Here is a 24,290-nt window from a genome sequence, read left to right as displayed (position 1 = left end):
CAAGAGCTTACAGCTCCTCAAAGATGTATCAGCAGAGTGAGGAACCTGGTTGGATGTACAGGGATGTCCTAAGCTCTTCAAGGAAAAACCATCTTCAAAATGGACAACAGCACCTTTGTAAGTATTTCAAGAATACAAATTAACACCTACTTTGCTGTTGCCTGTGCCAGTTCAGTCACACAGAAAAGTGAAATAGCTGAATAAGTTTTCAACCTTCTGCTTGACATAAGCCTCTCAGAGAGGCAATATATCCCAATCCAGTCGCAATGCACACCAATGGTAAAGGCTGCTCACAGAAGAGCTAAAAGAAGAGTGCTCCAGAGGTCCAGATCAGTATCACAAATATTACATTATCTATGTATCCTCATTACACCAGGTACTGAATACTCACTGAAACAGCTTACACCGAGCAGGCAGGCAAAGAAATGTTTTTTATCTCTATTTAACAGAAGGAGAAGCGCAGCCTGGAGATGCTGAGTGACTCAACCAAGGTTACCCAAAAGCAGGAGACAGATCTGGGAGTCTAAGGGACACTTCTACAATGCAAGTGTGAGAAAAACTTGCCTCCTTTTCAGGTTCAAGGTGAGACTAAATTAGAAGAAGGTCCACGTTGGTGGCAGATAACATAGAGTGAATATTTCTTTCCTCCTCCCTTTCAGTACAGCCGTACTATCTTTAGTAAGCTTAGAGGCAACAATTAGAGAAGCTGATGCCAAACACTCCAGTCTGACCTTTCTCAGGTCCAAACCCCCAGCTTCCTACCAAGCAGAGCTCTGACTGGCACCTGAGAGAGTACTACGGAGTACTGCAAGCAAAACCCTTCAGCGCTCAAGCTGCTGTTTTACAAGAGACTTTTTTAGTCTATAATTTTATCTCTTCCATCTCTCCCCATTGCTTGAAATTAAAATAAACATGGATGAGGGCCTAGGATTTTATTTTATCTGTCACATATTGCTATCATTAAACACACTTGAAATGAGTAGCTTTAGTTCAAATAAAAATGTCTCTTCCCTCTCTCAGCTCGACAAACATAAAATAGGAAACTGCACTCCAATACGTTCAGAAGCAATACACGTTACATCACGAGTAGATGATCCATCTGGCAGGCTGACACAGTAATAAGTTTGCTTAATTGTCAGGTCAGGCATATTACAGATTCAGACTGTCAGCCCTTTTATTACAGCTTTGTACTGGGGAATTTAAACCTCCTTGTACTCTGCATATATATATGTGGCAAGGGAAGTGAGTACATCCACATGGTATGAGTACACATGTGTGTACACATATATGAAGTGTCACTCAAGGATATTAAATTAAGCAAGCAAATGCTCAACTCAAATAGCTCTTAGCAGCTGTATATGTTCCAGTCTGGAATAATCACCTAAAGAAAGCAATGAATTATTTACATTTAATTATTTAAAACCAGACCAGGGAAATTACTGATTATAGGGGATAATCCAGCACTGGCTTATAAGCAAAAGAGCTAGAGATCTTCAGATGTTCCCTCCATTTATACCCTCTAAGCTATCAGCCCATCATTTAGTTTTTGGCTCCCTGCAGGTCCTATCATACAGACAGGCTCCTGAGATTGTCCACATGTCCTCCTGAGATAACGCTGAGTACACTCAGCAAATGATTGAGCTCATCAAATGGCTGTTTTGCCTTTAAAACAAAACAAAAATAACACAGTAACACCAACCAAACAAAAAAAACTTTTTCCTTCCTTGCCGTTGTATCTTACTTCATCTCCTTTTCTTTATTAATGAGTTTGATTCTGAAATGATTTTTATTTACAGGAAGACTTTAAAGTGTTCTAAAATATAATTTGTAGGAAAGATGCCAAATATAAATTGTATTCTCAATTCTCTGCATGCATTTGTGATTTTACAGGAACACGCAAACATACGTTCAATACAGAAACAGCAGGCGTTCTCTAAAGTTTTGTGCCATTAGTTAGAAATGACCACATAACTCAACAGTGTCAAAGCCAAGTCTTGTTAAAGGCAAGTCTTGCCAAAACAACTAAAATGTTTAAAGACTTCTAATGTTGTACAGCTTTACTTCAGGGTGCTGCTTCTTTCAGATACCTCCAAAACTTAACAGTGATCTAGATACACCCTAAATAAGCACCTAAAAATTGCATCCTCTGTGTGATATTGCTGTGGCTTTTCATGTTAAATGGCAAGAGCTGTCCTGGGCATGGTAACAGCTCTCTTGTTGGGGCCTCATAAAACACTCTGACCCTCACAGCCACCTTGTTCCCCAGGCTCACACTTTGGACACGTTTAGCTTCTGAGGTGGTCTCTGTTAAAATATTTCCATGGAAAAAAAAATAAAAAATAAGTAAGAGTTCAATACAGTATGTATACTCTCTCCCTGCTGAATAGTACAGTCCTCAAAGAATCCCAACTGAACAGCAGTGGCTTATCCATTACTTTTATTATAGGCTACAAAACAGTATTAGCTGTAGAGCTGTCACGTGTAATGCAGAGCTCCCTGTCATCTTTCCTCAGACCAGTAGAGTAAGCAAGCCCAGCACCTCCTCCTCTTCTCTTGATAATCATGACATAAACCTGAACAGGATACACGTGCATCCTGGCTTTCTGCTGGATGAAAACGGAATTGTTCCTCCTAAGATGCCTAGGTAATGGCTTTGGAACAAGGAATCAAAATAGCCTCCCTGTGTCTCCAGGATGACCAGAACATTGCTGAGGCACCAAATAGCAATTCCTTTTGGCTCTGAGTTTCTCAGAACAGCAACAAGGTCTCATCAGCTTCTTACAAAACACTCCAAAGTGGGTAACACACTCATAGCCTCTCACCAATCCAAAGATAAACTCTAGTGTTATTTATGGACAAGACACCAGGATCACACTTGGGTTACACCTGGTTAGTGTAAGCCACTTGGGTTATGCTAACAACCAGAAAAGATGATTGCAGTGATCTGATCTGTCTTTACATACATAATGCCATAAAAATGGCACAACTTTCTCCTTCTCTGCTTATCCACATGAAGCTTTCACTTTCCAAGTGCAGAATTTACAGTAGGACATAGAATATCTTAGAAGCCTGGGCAGGGAGGAACCAGTTTCAGACTGCAAACAGTGGCAGAAATAAAAAAGTACATCAAAATCTCATTTTCTGGCCAGGTCCATCTTTTGTTTTTTTGTTTGTTTGTTTGTCTGGTTTTAAATTTGTGAGAGAAGACAGTAGTATGACCGGACCAAGGCATTACTGATTTACCACAGAAATAACAGTCAGTTAGAGCTCTCACTTTCAGCTGTGAAGTAGCAGGGTTAGGTTTATTTTGCTGTAATACTATTTTTTTCCATTCCATCTTCCCTTACGTACTCACAGAAGACTCTGTTCACTATCGAAACACCATATGGTGATAATATATGCTAACACAGGCACAGTGACACAGTCCACAAGCCTGATACTGAGCAAAAGTTGACAACATAAGGCTGAGAAAATTGCAAGTGCTTCCAAGCCACGATACATACATCATCTAATTGCATTCTACTGTGAGGCAAAAAAAAAGTCTGAGTCAAGGAAGAAACTTCCTTACAATGAAACTACAGCAGCCTGGAGTAATTTACAGTTATTTGAAAAGCTATAGCAAGGATCTATCAATTCATAGCTTTTGAATATGGGCTGTTTTGTTTTTTGTTTTAGCTTAGGAAGCTTTAATATACAGAAAGAGATGATGCATCTCAGCACCGTGGTCATCTCTCAAAAGGTTCCAGACAGGAAGGCAAAAGGCAATCAATAAGAGAAAATATAGACACAGTCCCTTAAATTGTCTACAGATGCATCTGCCTCTTCTTTAATGGTTAAGGGCTCTGAACTAGAAGCATCTTGCAACAATCCTGAGGTATGTTCAGGCTATAAATGTATCATGTTTATTTATGCACTGGTAGCAGCTTTTAAGTTAGAAACTGTTTGGCCTAGTCTTAACTTTCCTGTAGGGCACTAGACTCTTCCAGGCAGCACTCTTTCCACCTTACCTGGAATGAGGCTGGAAATGGGTTTGTTCTGCTTTTGCTGTACTATACAGCCAGGACTCCCAGGAGAGGTCCTCTCTCACCAGTCGGACAGACCATGAAAGACATGACAGGCCAGAGAACAACAAAACTATCCCAGAATAGATACACATCCAAAGCACTGTTTTACAGCAAATCAAAAAAGAATCAAAATTTTCCTTCCTTATAAGCATTACAGGTAAGATAAATGCAAGGAAAAACTGGAAATGCTCTAGCAAATGGATGCCAGTAAGCAATCAAGATAAACTTTTGAAGGTCATATTTTAAATGCTAGGGTTCCCCAGCATGTTCAGCCTTCACCCTTAAAATGTATTTAGAAACTACAATAACCATAAAAGTTAGTTGCCTCCCTTTTTTAAAGAGTGCAACTCAACAGAAACTTATGTCAGGAGGATCCATACCAGTTTCTAGATAAAGCTGAACTAAGATGTGGTTATGAAGCTGATGTTTCTTCTCTGCAAGTTCACTCCTCCTAAGTCTACCTACTCAGTAGAGCCAAACTCACACTACACAATCTGTGGGTGCTGCCTCATGTCCCTCCTGTTAGCCCTAGAGGCAGTGACACCGAGCTACAACTGCCTACGCTGGCATGCTCACAAAGTCGTTGCTCTCACTGTAGTGGAAAGGGCCTGGGGAAGATGCCCAGCCCCGGCCACAGTGAGAATGAAGTCCACCCGCTGCATTGTTGCGCAGGTGTTCATCTATGCTGGTGTGTTGTTCCTTTGGCTCTGAACGATTTCCTTTCCTTAACAGGGAGGGAAATGCAGCTGGTTCCTAGTGTGCAAAGAACAGAAACAGTCAACACAAAAGCAACAGAAGCCATAAAGAGCAGAACAAAGGAAGCCTTGTTTCCTACAGACTTGTGACTTGTATCTTGTGCATGTTCTGACCCTTCCTCTTCTCCTTCCTCACCTCTCCTAACTGCCTCTCCTGCTTCCCTTCTCAGCCCAGTATTAGCCTTGGCATTTGTCTGTGCATGTCAACCAAATAACCGGTGTTTCAGGTCAGGGACCCTGATTAGGGCACAACCCAAAACAGCAGCAGCTCATGCTGGCTGTGCAGCAGGTTTGGCGTTCGTGTGCGTGCGTGTTGACACGCCAGCCAGTGGGCCACTGAGAGCACAACCAGCACCATGCTGTATCTGGCCTTCGCTCCCCTACGAGCACTTGTTTGGGTGTCTCCTCCCCAGCCACTGAGACCACACACTGCGGAAGAGGAAGGGTCCAGCTTTAGCTCTGCATTTGAGACAGCCCAGATGTTATTCCCTTTGTGCATCTCAGGGAGCTGAGTGCTGACCAGAAGGGGATGCAGCAAGGATGAGCTGTGAACACATCAGAAATCTCTCCAGTTGTGCTGGGCATGAGCCACCACACGTTCCATTTGCATAAGCCCACGGGACAGCGAAGCGCCAAGCATTAAGACACAACCGTGGCCTGGACTGATTTGATCCAGTTCCCTGGGTTTCCTGTAAATAGGATCCAGTAGATTGCCTTCTGCCACCTCATCTTCCCTGCAGAGCCCACACACCACCCCACGGCAGGTTTGCACAAGTGATTGTGCGCCAGGAGGGAGAGGGTGAAGCACCGGGAGAAGCAGGAGAGCCTAGGAGCCAGAGAGGCACCCAGGGGCACATGGCAGGCTGGACTGCATCCCTGCCTCCATCACCCATGCTAGCTGGGAACACTGGTGGGAACTACATTAATCAGCTGTGCTTGCATTTCAAAACGTACAAGCTGCTCCCTTCCATCAGGCAGCATGAAGGAGACTGGAGAAATCACCAACTTGTATCATGGGACTAAGTTCAATTTTTATAAACTTCCTTCCAGCCTTCCCAACTAGGGAAAACAGCTTCCTACTTTCAATGTCATGGTGAGATCAGAAAGTGATGATACCAGTCCGAGACACCACAGGCTGCTAAACCTGGGGTTTGAATTCTGCAGGATTTGCTACCAAGTCATTGTAGTGAGCCTGTAGGTCAAAACATCCTAAATTGTAGTTGAGTATTGTCTCTGAACACCATAAGTCAGAGGAAACATAATGCTTGCAATTGCTTCTGCTTTAAGGGTACTCCAGGACCCATCCTTTAGACCTTCTTGGTGCCTTGGGAGAGATGCCCACATGCTCCCTGCCTTCCCATTCAGCACGGTGCTCTACATCTGCGATGGCATCATGGGTGCCAGTGGTCCAGCTTAGCTCCTCCAGTGACCAGCGCATGAGCCAGACAAGTCATCAAACCTCTATGCCTCCACTTCTCCCTCACCTGTGAAACAGCACAAATACTTCTGTATATCACAGGGCTGTGGAGGTGGTAGATCTACCACTGCCGAAGCACTCAGATGCACCGACTCATGCAAGGACAGGAGCAGAGGCTGCGTCCCAGCTAAAGGCATTCCCCTGCCCCAGAGGTGGCCGTGTTTCACCGCCCATACGTGTGAATCGCTTGTTAAGTGCTCCAGGGCCCTTCAAGATGACTGCAAATCCAACGCAAGTGCCAAAAACTGAGGATGGGGAAATGACAGACTTCCTGAGGTGACAGTATACAGCAGCTTGGTGCCATTGTGGGGAAAAAGATAGAAAACAAAACCTAACAATAGGCAGAAGGCCTTGAACGGCTTTAGAAAGCGAGAGCCCGGCTCTCAGCCACTTGTGACAAAATAATCACAAATGCAGAAGGAAAAAAAAAGATCAAATTATGAGGTACTATTTGCTTTTTATCACAGTTCCCAAAGTAAATGTTTATCTTTATCCACATACAAATTTGAGGTGCCTGCATTGATTTTAAAGTCCAATATATTCAACAGCAGTCATCATCTAAAGCTGTAGTCAAGCACGCAGGCAGAAAACTGAAACGATGCAAAAAAGGAAAAGGGGAAAAGGGAAAGTAAACCCTACCAAGATTTCTGCAAACCTGATTATATATCAGAGAAAAGAAACAGCAGGGCTAAGGTGCTTTATTTTCACTCTGATGATACTACAACAGGAAAAAATAATACCCTGCAAAGGTCACTCTTATCCTGCTCATCTGTGACGAGCTGGTAATCCAGGATCTCAGAAAACTTTTTAAAAACTCTTAACAGACATGCTCTTATCAGAAGGATTAATGTTTAATATACGCCAACAGATGCAACCGATTCAAGCATCTGCTAATCAGAATAGCATCAGCTAGCTGCATGTGCTGGCTGCTGTCCACAAGCCCTGGGAGGATCCCCTTCTTGCAATGAGAGGCCAAAGCCAAATGCACATGAAAGCAGCCGCTGGCTGTGCCCATCACCTCGAATGTGCACAGCTGCATGCTTGCAGCCGCACTCCTCGAAAGCACTAACCTTGCAACAGTCTCTACCACCACCCCCGCAAGGCAATAATGCCGTTCTGCTTTTGGAGATGGGACCTGCAGAAGGAAGAGCATTTCCCAGACACACTAGCTTGTGCGAGCTCCCCACTGCCCTGGCAGTATTGCTACGAGCACTCGAGCTTGTCTGCTCAGTGCCAGTTCTCCCCGTGAGACACAGCCACCCCTTGGTTTCCAAGCACGAGCCACCCCAAGTCTGTGGGGAAGCAGCAGCAGCTCGCAACCTTCACTGAAAATCTCATTCAGCACCCGCAGCCCTGGAGAAGCTGGATGGTCCTTCTAAAAGGCAGGCAAAGTTAGACTGCCACCAGCCTTTCAGAGCTCCCTTGGGCATCAGGGGATACTTCCTGCTCTGACACTTCTGCAGGAAGCTTCATTCCACCCTTTCTGTCCCACAATCAAAAGAGCTCAAAAAAACCCAACCAACCAACGAAAAAAAAAAAAAAAAAAAAAAAAAAACAGATGAGAAGAAGAACATCTACCTCAAATGTAAAACTACAGAGTGCAATTTGTTAATTTGTTACTGGAAAAGTACTGCTGTGTTCTACCTACTACTCTGTGCTGTTTGAATCAAAATCCTTTTGACATAGCTGCACAGATGCCCACGGATTAGATGTATTCAGTCCAGCAGAGAGGGGCCTGGGCATTTACAGTTACTCCAGATATCAAATCTAATGACAGTAGAAGCTTAGCCAGTTTCAGTCCCAATTGCACTGAAGAAGATTCAGCAATATTCTGAACACCTGAAAAAGCCAAATCCCACTGAGCCCCTTAAGTCAGGAACTGCAAACTCTTTGTCACAGAAATGCTACAGGAGGGGGGAATTAATTCTGAACCTGCCAAATTAACCTTAATCTGCTTGTACCTCTAAATTTTCTTCCATTCTCTCATTTGACTGTCTTAAAAGAAAGAAAAACATTCCTGACAACAACCGAAATACTAGCAAATGTGCTGTGGACTGCTCTTGCGAAATTCCTCCAGGGCACATGAAGTTAATAATCTGGGCTCAGTCAAGTAACAGGAACAAGGAAATCAGACTCTGAGCCTGGACTAGTAAATTTGCATGGGCTGCTCTGAAGAGAGCTTTAGTAGCCTGGTTTTTATGCAGCCCTTATGTCAATCCCCTAGCCCAAACCAGAGCAACCACAAGGCCTTTTTGTATGCTGGGGAATGCTTTTCTCTTTGCTGACTAGCCAGCTTCGTTCACGGTTGAAGATACCACTCCATGTAAACAAAGATAAACACTCGAACACTTAGCTGTGCATTCCTGGCACAGATATAAATGGGGCACTAAAATTAGAAATGCACATGGAAAAAAGCTCCTATGTCTTCAGCATTGAAAGTTTTGTCTTATTCCTTGGTTTCCAGTTCTGTAGCAGAAACTGTTCAATCCTGTCCCATCACTCTGCAACCAAATAACATCCATTTCCTTTCCACTGCTTTTGTTATTCTCAATCAGTTGTCAAAAGTAGTAATGGAAAAACAACCAATGCTGTGAAACATTTGAATTCCTCTTAAATTCCAGACATTAGAAGAAATTATTTTCCCAGTATGTTTGAAGCTTAATGACAACATATCACTGATTTTTTATTTTAATTTTATTTACTTCTGCAGCTCACAATAATTTTTTGAAGTAAAACTCATTCGCACTCAATTTGGCTGACAGTTTGGGTAGTAGCAAGTGTCTAGTGGCTGGAGCCAGGACATAGAGGCACAGACACAGGCATAGCTCCTAAGGTACCTCACCTAACTCTGGCTTCGTTTTCTCCATTTGGAAAAAGGGGAAACAATTTATTTTTCTATTTTAATTATTCGTACGACCACATCACCTAAAGCCCTTCAACCTAAACCAAGGCTTCCCTTTGCTAAATGCTACACACATGGGTAGTAAGACACAAATCACATGGAAGCAGTTGCCAAGCTAAACACACAGGAGAGATTATGAGAGGAAGCAGCGCAGAAACACTACACTCAAGGTCATTTAGCAGGGTAGCAGTAGCTGGGAATAAAACAGCTCTCCTGAGTACCAGCCCAGTCCCCTCTGGATCATGCTGCCTGCAAGAGCTGTTGACAAGCAGATATGATCTTGACCATCAAAGTACGTTTCTGCTATTTGAATATTCTGTAAATTTTGGCTGCTCAGTATTCATCTATAAAAAAGCTTAATTACCTTCGGACCAGGTACATCTTGTAAACAGCCCACCAAGTCCTGTTTTGCCAAACAGACACTCTAGGAAATTCAGAATAAAACTCAAGAGTTTCAGAATGTAGGGGTCTGATACCAAACATAGCAATCAGCATTCAATACATAATTCACAGCAGGGACAAAAAGCCCTAGGCTTTCATATGCTGCTGTTTCCAGTATTTCATTTTCACAGCCTATGATGGAAGCTCTTTCTCCACAATCACAAAGTTTTCCTACTTTTTTTTTTCTTTAAAAAAAAGTAAACATCTTTTTTCTAGGCTGAAATTTGACTTTTCTTTGTTCAGAGCCTTGCTGCACACGTCTCTTAAGCAAAGATTTAAGCAGCACAGTTTTAAAAACAAACAAACAAACAAACAAAAAAAAGCCCATTAAGTTGAGGAAAATATCTTATAATAGTGTAGTCAGATGACTACAACATCCACTCAGTCCTCTACTTGGGATTCACCTTAGGTAGGCATAGCCCTTGTTCTCATCAGAGGAAGTTATGTACCTAAATGCCTTGCCTCTATGACCTCCTTTTACTACTAAAAGCGTTCTCTAGTTCTCGATTTTCCAATAGGTTACTGCAATTTAGAAGATATTATGTGTAAATAGAGAACACACTGCAACTACACAAGAGAATCTCCGTACTTTATATATCACATTAACGTTTCTAAACTTTACCAAATAGCGGAAAAATAGTAATTAGATTTTCTCATAATGCACCTGCAGTTCTTCAAACAAGACTTAAGCTAAGCTGATTTATTAGCATGCCGTTGCAATCTCAGTGATGCTGGTATCATGTTAGTTTCCTTTTCCAATTCAATCATTGCATGAGCAAGGCTGGACCTGACACTTCCAGGAAGGTCACCCAAAATTCCCTAGCTTGACTGCTGTTGGTCCTTCCTGAAACTTCAGCTTCAGAAAAACTCATGAAACGTGGTCTCTCTCCCTCCAGCTCATACAACAGAAAGCATCCTTAGACACTGCTGTATTGCAGCTAAAGATGATGGCTTAGTCTTGTGATTTTCTGTTGTTTTTGTTATGTGCAATTTTGAAAGGAAAACGCAGTATTTTAATTACTTTTGGCTGCTTCTGTGACTCAGAGAGACTTTCACTTGCAAGTCACGGGCTCAGCTTGGGGCTGAGGTGATGATGACCGAAAGCTGCTTCTCGCCCACGCGTTGTTGATGGCCAATACGAAGTAAACTACCGATGCCTAGAAAGCCTCCACTGCGGAGGACTCTCAAGACAATTGCCTCAACCCAGAGACAAGAACTAACTAGAAATGAAGCCTGAGATAATCTTTCACTTTGAGCTTGAGCGACATCAGGGTTGACTCATGCTGAGGTACCGGACTACACAGACTCACAGTGGGGCTTCTCCCAGTTATAAAGCTGCCATAAGGCTGACATCCACTGCGGGGAGGAAGGATCTCTTCTGCTCTGTGAAAGATCTATGTTGAGGAAATGCTTTTCTCTCTCATCACTGCAGAGAAGGCAGCACACAGCTTTGCAGGACAGCATCCTCCTGCCTCTGCCCAAGATACAGGAAGCATCTAGGAGGACCTGGGTGAACTCTTCATCAATACTACAGATTGGCGTTCCCATGCTCCCCTGTCCTGAAGAAGGGGGAAATGCCAAGTATCACCTGGGCACTGCTGACCCCAGGAGTCAAAACTCTCTTCTTGCTCCCTATTAGTGGTGGCCAATTACAGCTCATGACAATGTCCTCCTTTCTGCCTGGCACACAAGAAGCGCTCCCTCACTTCATATATATACGCCAGCTCGTATTTGCTATAGCACCAAAACACTACCTGACCGAGGCCCGGTAAGTGACCTCAGATGGTCTAGGGATGGTCATTCATCAATGTCTTTGCAGCAGGTCTGCTGGCCATGGGGAAATATCAAGGGTTAACAACATCCCTCATTCTGAAAAGTATTATGGACTTTCCAAAACTACCATCCAGGGAATAATCCCTCTGCTTTGAGACCACCTTCCACTGCACTGTCTCTCACTTGAATCCTAAACTCATGGAGAGTACTGCAAGAGCTTGTCTGTGTGTGAATGTATGCTGACGAAGGTAGGGCATGTTAAATAAACTGCTCATCATTATCCCAGTGTAACACATACTCCAGCATGCGAGGACTATTTTACAGTTTAGTTTATGCTGCTTTTATACTATTTTAAGATAAAAGAAAAGAAAAGAAACAGACCAATAATTTTTTTCTTATTCTAGAGCAGGAGTATCCTCAAGGGCAAGGTATGCCAATAAAATTATTATAATGCTTTAATTCCATAGGCACAACTGGAAAAATCTTCTCTGAAAACAAGCTGTATCTCTATTTTTCTATCCGCAGCTATTATCCTGATAAATTTGGGAAGGTCAGCTAAGGAGTAATCCAGTAAATGCACTGATATTCTGAGTAAATACCTCAGCCTAATCTATTACCCTACTATAAGACCATCAAATGACTCATCAGTTTTAATACTTAGTACAGATGAAACAAAGAAAAACATCAAAGCTTTGCATTCTAGTTCCACCCTTCAAGGACTTGTTTGAGTACTTTTTAATTACAGCAGATGACACATTCAACTCTGACATTTGCTTTTTCTAACGGCTATAGTTAATAGTTGCTGTAATTGTACTTTTCATGGGACATAATTATGTTAACCAATACATACTGAAAAGTCTGAGAAATTGAACGAAGAAAGATGGCATTTGGTCCCACATCTCAAACTCTGCTTTTTTTGCCCATAGTGTCAAACACAGCTATTGTAACACACACATTAGGGAATCTCATCCTGACACTCCTGGACTCAGGGGGACAAATCTTTGTAGCCCTCACCAGAACTACAGGCAAAAAGCCACATACGCAGATGCACATACCTGGCAGCACACATGATCCTGGAAGTTGCTGCAGTTAAAAAATCAGATCTAATCCAGAACTTGTGCTACGCCTTCTGATGCTACAGAAACTCAAATAAACCTATGGAACTTTGCAATTGAACTCTGTGATTTTTTTATAGATATATTACAAGTATAAAATAAAGCAAAAAGACATTCTATTCACCCAATCCCAGATCTCAAAGAAAAAAGTATGAAGAGAAAGTCAGCAACACTATCAGACAATTGCAAAAGCTATATGAAGTGTTACATGTTCAGAAGTTACACGTCTCTAAGACACGGTAACTGACTATACAGGCATAGCAAAGAAAAATGGGTAGGACAAATCACTTCCAGTTAATTCTCTCATAGTGTTTTGATCTTATAAAGCCTTTCTCGATAACAGTGTGCATTTGCATGTTTGGCCGACACAAACAAAATGAATGCAGCTTATTTGATACAGTACATGAGCATAATCACTGTTAAAACTTGTCTCACTTACTGCAACAATAAAAATCCACTGGGAAAAGGATCAAATCATACCTGCTTTGTTGTTGCTATTTTCTTTTTTTTTTTTTTTTTTTTTGACTGGCTTACCCAAATCAGGCTGTTTACAAGGTCTGTAAGTTTATGCAAGAACTGTGTACATGCAGCTAGAATGCAGCTAGAGAGCTTTTTTAGGCGGTCTCAGCAGAAAGGAAGGGATTCACACAGGTCAAGATGCCAGAACTCCTGCTTGCAGATGGACACTTGGGCTGGAGTTTTCAAAAATGCACAGATGTGACTGAACTCCATTTTTGCTAAGTCAACATTCACATACTCAAACAGGAGCAAATGTAAATGATCTCTGATTGCTATTTCAGTTTTGCTCAAAAAGTATTTCTTCTCAACTGCCCAAAACAAGTGTAACAATGAAAAGAACAAAAAGAGTCCAAAACAAAAGAGATGGCCTAGATGGTTAATGGGTGCACACAGCATCATTCAACTTGCTTTTCCGATTCTTTTCAACTTTGAGGCTTTAATCAGAGCTGATATTGGTCAGATGAAGAAAACATACGCATAGAGCTGCATGCATACCTACAAACATGTATATGTATAACAAACAAGATCAGCCTTGAGAAAGGGAAGTAGCTGCGCAACTAGGCACAAATATATTTGGGATGAATGTAAAGATCTCAGGAATTACCCTTTTTAAAGTGCCACAGAGGTGTCACTGTTTCATACAATAAAAAGACGACACTACCAGAATTTAAATAGCTCTACTCAAGTATTACCTACATTAGTGACAAAAATTAGCTGAGCTCCTGTCACACCTGCGGTCCCCTTGTCTAGACACAGAAGAACGAGTGGGAATTCCAATCTGCCTTGCTAGGTTACCAACCACCCTGACAGCCAAGCTATGATCCAAGCCACTTCATCACCACTGATTAGACAACAAAAACAAAAGAAAACAACTTGAAATGCAGCTATCTAGATCATTCTGGCAGCGTGACAGATAAAAGTTAACAAAGAACATGCGTAAAAGTACTTGTGAACCAAGGTTTTAATTCAGAAGCTATTATTGAAGGAACTTGGGAAGAACAAAATGCCTTTTTTTGCAATATTTTTTTTCTAACAATCTCCACACCGGTCTAACAATCGCGATCAGAGGCCCTTTGCTCAGAAGTACTGCAGCTTTTGAACTGGCTGCTCCCTCTCTCCCATTGACAGTCACATCTGGATGCTATCAGGACAAAGTGGCATGCCTGCTCCCAACAAATACCAAATGGTTAGCAAATTGACTCCAGCAGTCAATTCTGGCCTGTTTCCTACTCTCAATTTATGCAATGTGCAACTAACCTGTTGAGTTCGAGGCTTGTAAGGCGAGCTGCTTTCTAAGTCAGCCAGGATGCTGGTCAGAGAGTCGATTTCTGCATCTAAACTGGATCGTCTCTCCTCAAGGGTCTTGCCACCAGGATTCACCTTTAAAAAAAAAGGAGGAAAAAAAAGAGTTCCAGTTATTCAAATCACTTAGTCTGGCACATGGTTTCCAACTGTTATCAAATGGAGCTGCTACCATGCCCCAACAATATCTCTCAGCTTGCATGGACAAACATATTGGAATGCTAGAGCTGTCTCCATAACCTGAGATGAGCAGAAAACCTCCAACACACAAGAATATAGGCTGCTATAGGGGTTTTCTTCATGCATTTCCCACAGTGGTGACACTGTGTCAAGTTTACTCTGAGAATTAGGAAACTTGTACTACGGAGGTGAGTGAGCAGGACAATCATAGCCTCCACAGTTGCAAAGGCTGTATTTTAGCACGAAAACTGGCTGGGCAGTTGAGCTGGGGGCTGGATTTGAACACCTAGATTCTGAAAGTATCTCTCTGCCAAGTCCCCATCCAAGATGAAGCACAGACAGAGCAAAGCTGCAAGTCTCAGTAGCCAGTGACTAGGCATCGGCACCTATTGTCATTTTAAATGAAGCTGGGGTACCTGACTGATTCGACACATCTTCACAGTTTCCATCTAGAAAATGAGTTCCAAAGAGTGAAAAATCACAGTTCATCCCTATCTGACTCAAGGTGAAGGACATTATTTGCAATAGGTAGTCACAAAATGACCCCTTGGGAAGAGGGGTACTACACAGGAATGTCTGCTTCCAGAGTAGTCACTATGTTCAAGACCCTTTTATTTAATGCATCTTCCATTCTCTCTGTTTTCAAAATGTCAGTTCCACTTAGACCGAGGTGGTAGGGGCATTCACCTGAAGGGGAGAGACATGAATGTTAACCACCACCACCCTGCCCAGCCCAGCAAAGAGCAAAACCCCAGATCCTTGCATCCCAAGAGAGCATGCCACCCCCAAGCTATTGTTAAGAGGACTGCATTAAAATCTCAGCTAGATTAACCATTTTAAAAGAGGAGTCCTTCATGTTCTTCATTTCTGAAAAAAACAACTCAGTCCAAAACCTCCAGGGACAAACTTCATACTGTATATCCCAATCAACACAGCTACAGTGCACAAAGCAAGGAAAACATCTTCCTCCTCAAAACTTTCCATGGCTTGGAAATCAGAGAACTTCAGCAGGAATGAGAATTGCATGTTCTCCAGCACACCTTTCCTCTCCAAGCACCACAGAGTGATCCAACGGCACCACTGCACCAGGGCCGTAGCTGCCATGCCCCAAGTCAGCTCAGCGTTGCATCTCATGCCATGCTGTGACATAGGTGCCACACGCTTGCCCCAGCCCACGCTTGGGGCAAGTGCAGCATCAGAACTTCTTGAACCAGGTGAAATATTGCACGTTTAAATTTTTTCTGAACCTGAGTCATAGTATGTCTTGTGTCCTTCCATGTCTGTCTTATCTGCAAATTCCCCAGACAGAGTCTCTCTGTGTGCGTGCACCTGCAGAGCTCAGCACTGAGGAGCTCACTTTCAGCTCGACTGTTACAATAATAAAAGTGAATACTGAAGAATTATGTAACAACTCATCTGATTTCAACTGTAATGCCCCTTCAGACCGTACCAGCACTTCCCCACAGACAATCCAGCTCTATTTGCCTTCGCTCTCACCAGGTTACTTCCATTTTCCAAGACGAAAATTAGTCTTCCACTTTGGCTCACCAACTGCTCCAGATAGTTTTTATTTAAATTTCATTTCAGGAGTGCTAGATCATTACCTGTTTTACAAACTCGCCAGTCATCAATCCGACACATAAATGGCAAGTTGGTCAAAGAGAGACAGCCTATGCAAAGCTGGCAGGCTCTGATCTGCCAAGCTTATACGTGCTAAGGCATTCATTAGTTGCTAATGATCATTAAATCTTATTGGATTACAATAAATTTGTCTTGACTAACAAAAAAATGGAATCTCCAGTACACGTTACGCAAGAACACATCATTTAAAAGGCTGAGAGTCAGGTCAAAAGCTACTTATAAACCCAGTTTTTGGGCTATTTTTATTGTAGAGTCAATCAAAAATTTCCCAGCCAAACTATTTTTTCAGGAAAGAAATACTTTTCACAAGAATGACCCCAGATCATTATTCCTGGTTACCTGTAGGTATCTGTATTTTTTAATCTGAAAAAGTCCAATTTCCTTTTCACTATTAATGCACTTCATGGCTTTTGTTTGTTTTTTCTCCATTCTCCAATTGTCAGCCTCCAATAACTACAGAATAGCCACAGATTTCTTAATTGCAATGCTAAACACAGTCCAGTCACAGAAACTCAGATTTCTCCACTCCTAAAAATATTTATTTAAGCTAAGTAGTTAAAAGCCAGGCTGGAAGTGGGGAGAGATGAGGAGGGCACCCAACATGTGAGGTGATCAACAGCAGCAAGCGACCGTCAGAACCAGGAATAAAACTAGAGACTATGAAACTGGGGTTTTGGTACCCTGGGCATGGGACTCTGCTGACCCTGGAGAGATGGGACAGCGGTAGATAAAAAGATGAGCCAATTTCATTTCAGCTTCTTTGCATTTCTGTGCCGCATTATTCCCAGGTTCTCATTTCCCGGAACAATTATGCAATAACTGACTCGCAAATGCTGCAGAACAAGTTGTAAGGTTGTAAAAGTTAAATGTCCTTAGGAAACCTAGAAAAATAAAATTAAAAAGTATGGAAACATCCCTATTGATTCTGGGATCTGTAAAAGATTTATTTATTCAATTAAAATATAATCAACATAGATTACGAGCCCAGTTCTGCAAAGGCCAGACACAATGCAGTATGCCAGTGCCAACGAATAATGCTACTGATGTTTTTAAGGGCCTAGTGGGACAGGACTGGACTTTTAGTACATTAGAGAAATGGCAGTCCTCTCAAAGACTGATTTCTCCTTACTTTCTCTTCCCCAGTTCCATGAATCTCACATTTCTCTGCATGCAGTGCTCCAATTTCAACTGAGAGGTTTGTTGCACGTGGAAACAAGATAAGAATTTGCAATACTAACTTTAGTAAGAGAGAGTTAAACAATTTCTCTTCTCATGCTCTTCATCATGACTTTGCTATAAAAGTTTTATGATATTACTCTGGAACAAAAGCCAAGCCCTAGATCCCAAGACGTAACAGGTTAGTGCAGACACAGTTCTGTTCTGAGGAACCCAGACCGGGTAAGTTCTGGACTTAGCAAACATAGAAACTGGAACCAGAAAGAACTGCTTATTCTCTTTCTGCCTGGATTTACTGTATTGTTACAGACATGTCACTTGTGCACCCTTCCCTTCAGCCAGAATAATATGGAAAAATGGGTTTAAAAACAAAAAAAGATGCTATTTCTGGCCTGGCCAACGTGAGTTTGACAAAAGCAAACATGAACCTACCCGGTCCAATAAATTACTCATGCCAGGGAATATCCACTCACGTGAATTTCTGCAACTCCTACACTCCTATCCCCTGGCTCAGTCCCTGCTACACAAGGCAAAAAAGAGAAAAACAGCAGAGCATCTCCACTTGGCTTGTTGAGCTGCGCCAAATTCCTGGTGTGTAGCCCAGAGCAGCTGTGACGGTAATCCATTGGTGATCCCTGTCAACCTACACTCTTCTGATGAAAACCAGCTCTAATTTTGCTAATCCTATCACCTAGTACTAGTCAGTGTCACAGCCTCACGTCATCACCCCAAAGGATATTCATTTTCAGAACATGCAGCCCCTCAGTGCAGGCACCTCAAAGTTTAGCTCACTGTGCTAAAAAGGCCATCAGGCCATTCAGTGGGCTAGAGACGCAGAAAAGCACACTGATTTCCCTAGAGGCCATCCTAGATCACCTGCTTTAATCACACTTTGCAAGCTACAGAAGAGAAATTAGAACATTTGTCATATGTCCAAGCCAGCTCCTTGCAGCAAGTTCAAAGAGAAAACACTGTGAGAAACTGGCTTTCACATTTCCTTCTAAGTTCCTCTTTCATGACACAAATTTTTTTTCCCCAACCAGATGCAATCTCCTCTCCGTTATTCTCCTGTCCATCCTCTCCCCATCCTTTGTGTCTCTTTTCTTCTCCGCTCTCAGCCTCTGTTTCCCCCTCTCCATGCTCTGTTCACTACCACACAGTGTTGCTGCTTGGGACAGTCAGTAGGTCCTTGGGACAAGAGGGAGATACATGTATCCTGGGCTGCCAGGTTGGTTTCCAAGTCCCTATGGAGACTCATGTCCATGCCCAGCGGGGTTGCTATATGGGGAAAAGAGAGAGATTAGCTTTGCAGTAACTACCTGCTAACTAACAGCAGGCTAAAAGCAACTCTAGAGTCACAGGTACAAATTCCACTGATTCAATTCAACAGCCAAATACCTCAACATTTTAAGAGCATCAGGATTTTGCACTCTGTAAGGCAGTTTTCCAGCATCAAGATCTACCTCCTCTCCATCCCTCTTGGCCTTGCTTGAGCTAGTGGACAACTGGAGCACCTGCTGCAGTATTTCCTAGGGCTCCAGCACTGGTTTAGTAAGGAAGATGCACTCATCCCATGTCTTCCCCTGCAGATTTCTATTCATATACCATCTTTAAATAGTTACAACTGTGCGCTTGCATTGCCACACTGAACCTGGGTTGTCCTTTCTTAAGCAGACCATCAGAAAGGAAAGAAAAGAAGGAAACAGCCCAAACCAAAGCACACACAAGGAGGACAGGTCTTCCCTATACCCTACTCCATGGGCCCTGCATGCAACAGAGGACCCAATGCCTCCTTTCCTGTCACAAGTTACAGCAAACCTCATAATTCCCATGTGGAAGAATGGAGATAAACTCCAGGGAGACAAGAAAGGTCATAGCTAATGACTGGAAACAAATGGGCTGGAAGGTCCCCAAGTACAGCAATTTCACTTGGAGAGTGATGCTTGGGGAGCTCTCTGGTCTGTGACATTCAAGAGTGCGGAAAAGCAGGGATACCAATGCAATAGCAGGATAGCAAAGCATGACACAAGAGAGTGCTTTGGAGCAAAGGCAGCGATGGTGCCACAGCAGGAAATAAAGGACTAAGGAGCAAACAGAGTGAGGAAGATGGGCATTCAGGCAAAATGCAGATTGTGAGAAGGTAGATAAGGACTTGTGCCCTGAAACACTTACTGTATTTTTCTCTAACATACCCCACTGAGCCACACACAAGGTAGTAGAACTGCTAAGTTCTCAGCAGATGTAACTGGCCATTGGTTTCATAGCATTCAGCTCCTTTAGCCCATCACTTCACTCACCATTTCGCTCCCACTGGTACCTCCTAACATTCGAGCAGCCACAGGGCAAACTACTGAGGGTTTAGACCTCTTGGGGACAGGATGAAGCCAGACTAGGCTAATCCAGCAAAGAGGTAATACGGCATTTGGCACTTGCAAAATCTCCTCCCATGTTTCCTGCCTTTTATCCTTTGTAGATCTCCACCTGCTTCTGCCAGGTCACAACCAACACCAATAATGTGAAACTCTCTGCAGGCTCTGGAGATCCTTGGGTAGAGACTCAGGTGGTAGAAAGAGCAAATGAAACAGCTCTCCAAAGCAGGAGTGTGCATCTGTTTCTACTCTGTGGCCTCAGGCGCTGGGTTTAGATAGAGCCATGGACAAAATAAGAAGATTGGGGCTCTTATTTCTTATTTTAACTGGGGCGAAGAAAAGGGGAAGGATGTTTGATTTCAATGGCATCCACTTTACATACAAGAATAGACTGTGAAAAATTTTAACCAGGAAGAAAAGTGATTCAGTCTTGATACACTCCAGGCTGGAGTGTATATTTTTTTTTTTTTCTTTGCACTTTCTTCAACAATATGACTGCCAGAGGCAAGATCCTTTTCAAATACACACCCATGTTACCCTGTCTCTCTTGCTGTAGAATTTCCCAGCCTTCTTTCCAAGGTCACAAGAGCCATCTGAAGTGCAAAAGACACTGCAGTAGCAAAAAGATGCATCCTTAAGGGCATATATCAGAAAAATGAATCATCCAGAAGATAAGTTGCTGTGATCTATTCTCCTCTGAACCTAAAGATAGGTGCAAACATTTTGTTTCAAATTATCTAAAATCAATTAAAACAGTGGAAAGACGCTGCCCCATCAAGCATGCACATGGAGACAAGAGCTGACTACAGCACTGTGGGCGGGCTGGGGGAGGATCCAAGATGCTTGGGCTTGATGCAAAAGTACTGTTCCAGACATTAGGCAGAGGCTGGAAATGTAGTCATGCCCTTTTAAAACAGAGAGATTGAGTCTTTTGAAACAAATCTGAAATGATGGAAGACTTCAGCAGATGTGACCGCAGTGATTTCAGCAGACGTGATTGTATCAAGCATCTAAAAGAAAAGAACTTCCCTGCTGTTCCATCAGGCTAAAGGCAGGCCTGAAACATCCTTTTTAGTCTTTTGATGACATCAAGGATAAAAGCCAAAGGGAAGTTACTATTTGATTTATTTTTTCCCTTGCTCTTTCTTTTTTTTTTAAGCCACGGAATAGTTTTACCTAGTTTATGTTGCTGCAAGTTAGCTTGACAGAAAAACAACACTTGAAAAATTAGAAGTGGATTGTTCAAAGACGTCATTCTGTATCACTCTGATACTGTTGTCATCTAACTGAGCAATACTTCCACAACTCTGGTCACTTCTGAAGATCTCCCCATGAGCAGGTGGGCTTAGCCAGAAATGCTTCCTAACAATGCATAAAGAGCAAGGAGGGATGCCAACCATCCACTGAATGCTGGCTTCCCTTTACTGTTCCAAGAAGAGCCAAAAAATGTACCAAGTGCCAAAAATGTGCCAACGCTGCTCCTTGGCAGAATTCGCATTAGCAACCATGCTACAGCAAACTTCAGGAGACAGAGATGCAGGCACGTAAGGTGCATGGAAGTGCCAACCACCAACAGCACAGAGTACAGTAAAGGGCGCCAAGCTGGGAGGAGTGGCTGAGACACCTGAGGGCTGTGCTGCCATTCAAAGAGACCTGGACAGGCTGTAGAACTGGGCAGAGAGGAACCTCCTGAGGTTCAACAAGGGCAAGTGCAGAGTTCTTCACCTAGGGAAAAATAACCCCTAGGCACCAGTCCAGGCTGGGGGCTGACCTTCTGGAGAGCAGCTCTGCAGAGAAGGACCTGGGAGTGCTGGTGGATGACAAATTGACCATGAGCCAGCAATGTGCCCTTGTGGCCAAGAAGGCCAATGGTCTCCTGGGGTGCATCGGGAAGATTATTGCCAGCAGGTCGAGGGAGGTGATCCTGCCCCTCTACTGAGCCCTGGGGAGGCCTCATCTTGAGTACTGTGTCCAGTTCTGGGCTCCCTAGTACAAGAGAGACATGGAGCTACTGGAGAGAGTCCAGCAGAGGGCTACAAAGATCATCAGAGGACTGGAGCATCTGCCCTATGAGGAATGGCTGCGAGAGCTGGGCCTCTTTAGCCTGGGGAAGAGCAGACTGAGGGGGGATCTTATCAACGTGTACAAGTACCTGAAGGGAGGGTGTCAAGGGGACGGGGACAAACTCTTTTCAGTTGTCCCGTGTGACAAGACAAGAGGCAATGGGCAGAAACTGAACCACAGGCAGTTCCGCCTGAACGTGAGGGGGAATTTCTTCTCTGTGAGAGTGACAGGGCACTGGACCAGGTTCCCCAGAGAGGTTGTGGAATTTTCTTCTCTGGAAATATTCAAGGCCTGCCTGGATGCAGGCCTGTCTAACACGCTGTAAGTGACCCTGCTTGAGCAGGGAGTTTGGACTAGATGATCTCCAGAGGTCCCTTCAACCTTACTGATTCTGTGATTCTATGCTCCTGAGATCCAAGCTCAGCTCAGGCTAAGACCTGTGGTATGCATTTGATCTAGTCATAGTCCCAAAATCAGTTTCTCCACCCACATAAATGTAAAGAGTAGTGGCTTCTGTGATTAATTGGTCTTATCTCCAAAGAAACAAGGTATCGTAAAGAACTGCTTGGGATCATAGCCAGGGCAACTGAACACATAGACAAAAACGTTATTTGCTAAGCATTGCTGGGAGACGTCTCACTATATCTTAACAACAAATTTATAACCTTACAGCAGTGTAGGAGCTTAAAAAAAGAACAAATAATAATAAAAAATTTGAGAAAGCAGGTAATAGAAGAAGCATGAAACTAGAAGCTATTGAAACAAAGAAAACGGGGCAAGTATTTCTTCACACAACACGCTGTTAAGTAGGTGAACCTTCTGCTGTAAAATGCTGTGGATTTTGCAAATTACGTGGATTCCAAAAGCAGCTGGAGAAAGATGTGGAAGAATATATATATATATATATATATATACATATACATATATATATTTCTTGATCAAGTTATTTCATGCTTCTCCTTACCCTCTTACATTTTTTCTTGGATACTTCTTCTGAACACTGCTGATCTGACCCAGTTTGGCTTTTTACAGACATTTGCATTTACTTAAAGCCTCAACTTGTGCATTGTATCTGCCCACTGACACTAGCCAGAGTCACTTCTTTTGCCTGCGGGTATATGTCAGTCTCCGCAGGTTAGTAAACTGATCATCACCACAGTGCTGGGGCTCAAACCAATGCCTGGAAACCCACTTCTTTCCTCCTTGCAGCTGAGATGATAGAAAATCATGTGGAATATATTCAGTCTGCTAGGACACATGTCAAAGAGCAACCTCTTCCTCCTCACACAGCCTTCCTCCTCCAAGTGCCAGCTAGACGCTACATTAGCAGCTTCTCCGAGATCTCTGGTCAAGGAGCAACAGAGACAACAGCTCTTACAGCAGAGATTGCCAGGGAGAGTCAACGAAAGGCCAGCTTCAGATGAGTGGTTTTGCCTTTCGGCACTGCCTGTATTACAAGCATTACTGTGGCTAAGGCATGGCCAGCAGTAGGACTGCTAAAAAGTCCTCCTCCTTTTATTTTTCTGAGAGACAAAAAGGAGGAAAACACTCTGTTGTCATTATGAATCTGTATTACAATAAAATCTTTGTATTTCCCTAGAGATCAGTCTAATAGGCACTGCTCACATGAACAGTTAGAAAACATCCTTGTCCCAAGGAGCTTATTGTCAACTAGAAACCAGATCTGGAAAGGGAAAACAGGTAGAGGGGGGGCAGTGAGCGCCAGAGAGCATTAAGCAGAGTAAGTCAGAAATGCCATGAATTTCATTCTGGCTGCAAGACAAAGACACTGATCCATTGGGCCAAACCAGCTCCACCTGTGCCACCAAAGCTCCACTGCAATTCTACTGCAAAACCAGCCTGCATTCACATGAACAGGGGATGGATCCGAAACACAGGCCAGAGGCTGTTCATCAGAACTTAATAAGCCATTGCCCCCTGCACACCCAAAGACAAGACCCAGATCCTGAGCCAGCACCTCAGCATGGCACTGGGGATGACTCCACTGGGACAGAGGGGCATAACAGTGCCAAGTCAGAGCCCAGGATCGTCTTCCCTCCCTAATAGCTCCTGCACCCAACATCAGGGAAAAGGGGCTTTTTGCCACAAATGTGCACTATTTACCCAGACCTGCTTTCAAGATACAAAAGATCTGGCTCTGGAGAAGCTGGTTGAGGTATCTGATGAGTGAGGAGATGCCACAGAGGAGGACATTTCATCGCAGAGGTTCATGAGATGGGCTTCATGCAGTGGGCGCACTCTGACAAAGCATGAGCCTGGGTCCAGCAGCAGATTCCCCTGGGGGCAGTGACGGGACGCAGGCAACAGTGGGGCAAGAGAGATGTGCAGCACTCCCTGTCCTGTTGCCCTGCGCAAGCCCAGGACAGAGCAGAGGAAAAATGCTGAGAAGCAGGATGCAGCAGGGATGTTGATGCACCAAACAGAACTGCCTTGCAGCTCAATCACACTTCGCAAAATGCCTAAAGCATGCAGAGGTCCCGATACCTCTACT

General features: G+C 43.4%; 1 protein-coding gene across 10 annotated transcripts in view; it reads right to left on the bottom strand.

The window, feature by feature from the left end:
* Positions 1–24,290, bottom strand: part of LPP (LIM domain containing preferred translocation partner in lipoma) — a 354,330-nt gene that overhangs the window by 146,297 nt on the left and 183,743 nt on the right. For all 10 annotated transcript variants that reach the window (XM_062582808.1, XM_062582810.1, XM_062582812.1 and 7 more), the window contains one exon: positions 14,304–14,426. In XM_062582808.1, the coding sequence (XP_062438792.1) occupies positions 14,304–14,426 (123 nt within the window). The remainder of the gene's footprint in view (positions 1–14,303; positions 14,427–24,290) is intronic.

The sequence above is a fragment of the Rhea pennata genome, chromosome 9, assembly GCF_028389875.1.
Source record: "Rhea pennata isolate bPtePen1 chromosome 9, bPtePen1.pri, whole genome shotgun sequence".
Classification (NCBI taxonomy): domain Eukaryota; kingdom Metazoa; phylum Chordata; class Aves; order Rheiformes; family Rheidae; genus Rhea; species Rhea pennata.
Note: the sequence above shows the minus strand (reverse complement) of the source record. Positions and strands in the feature narration are given on the sequence as shown.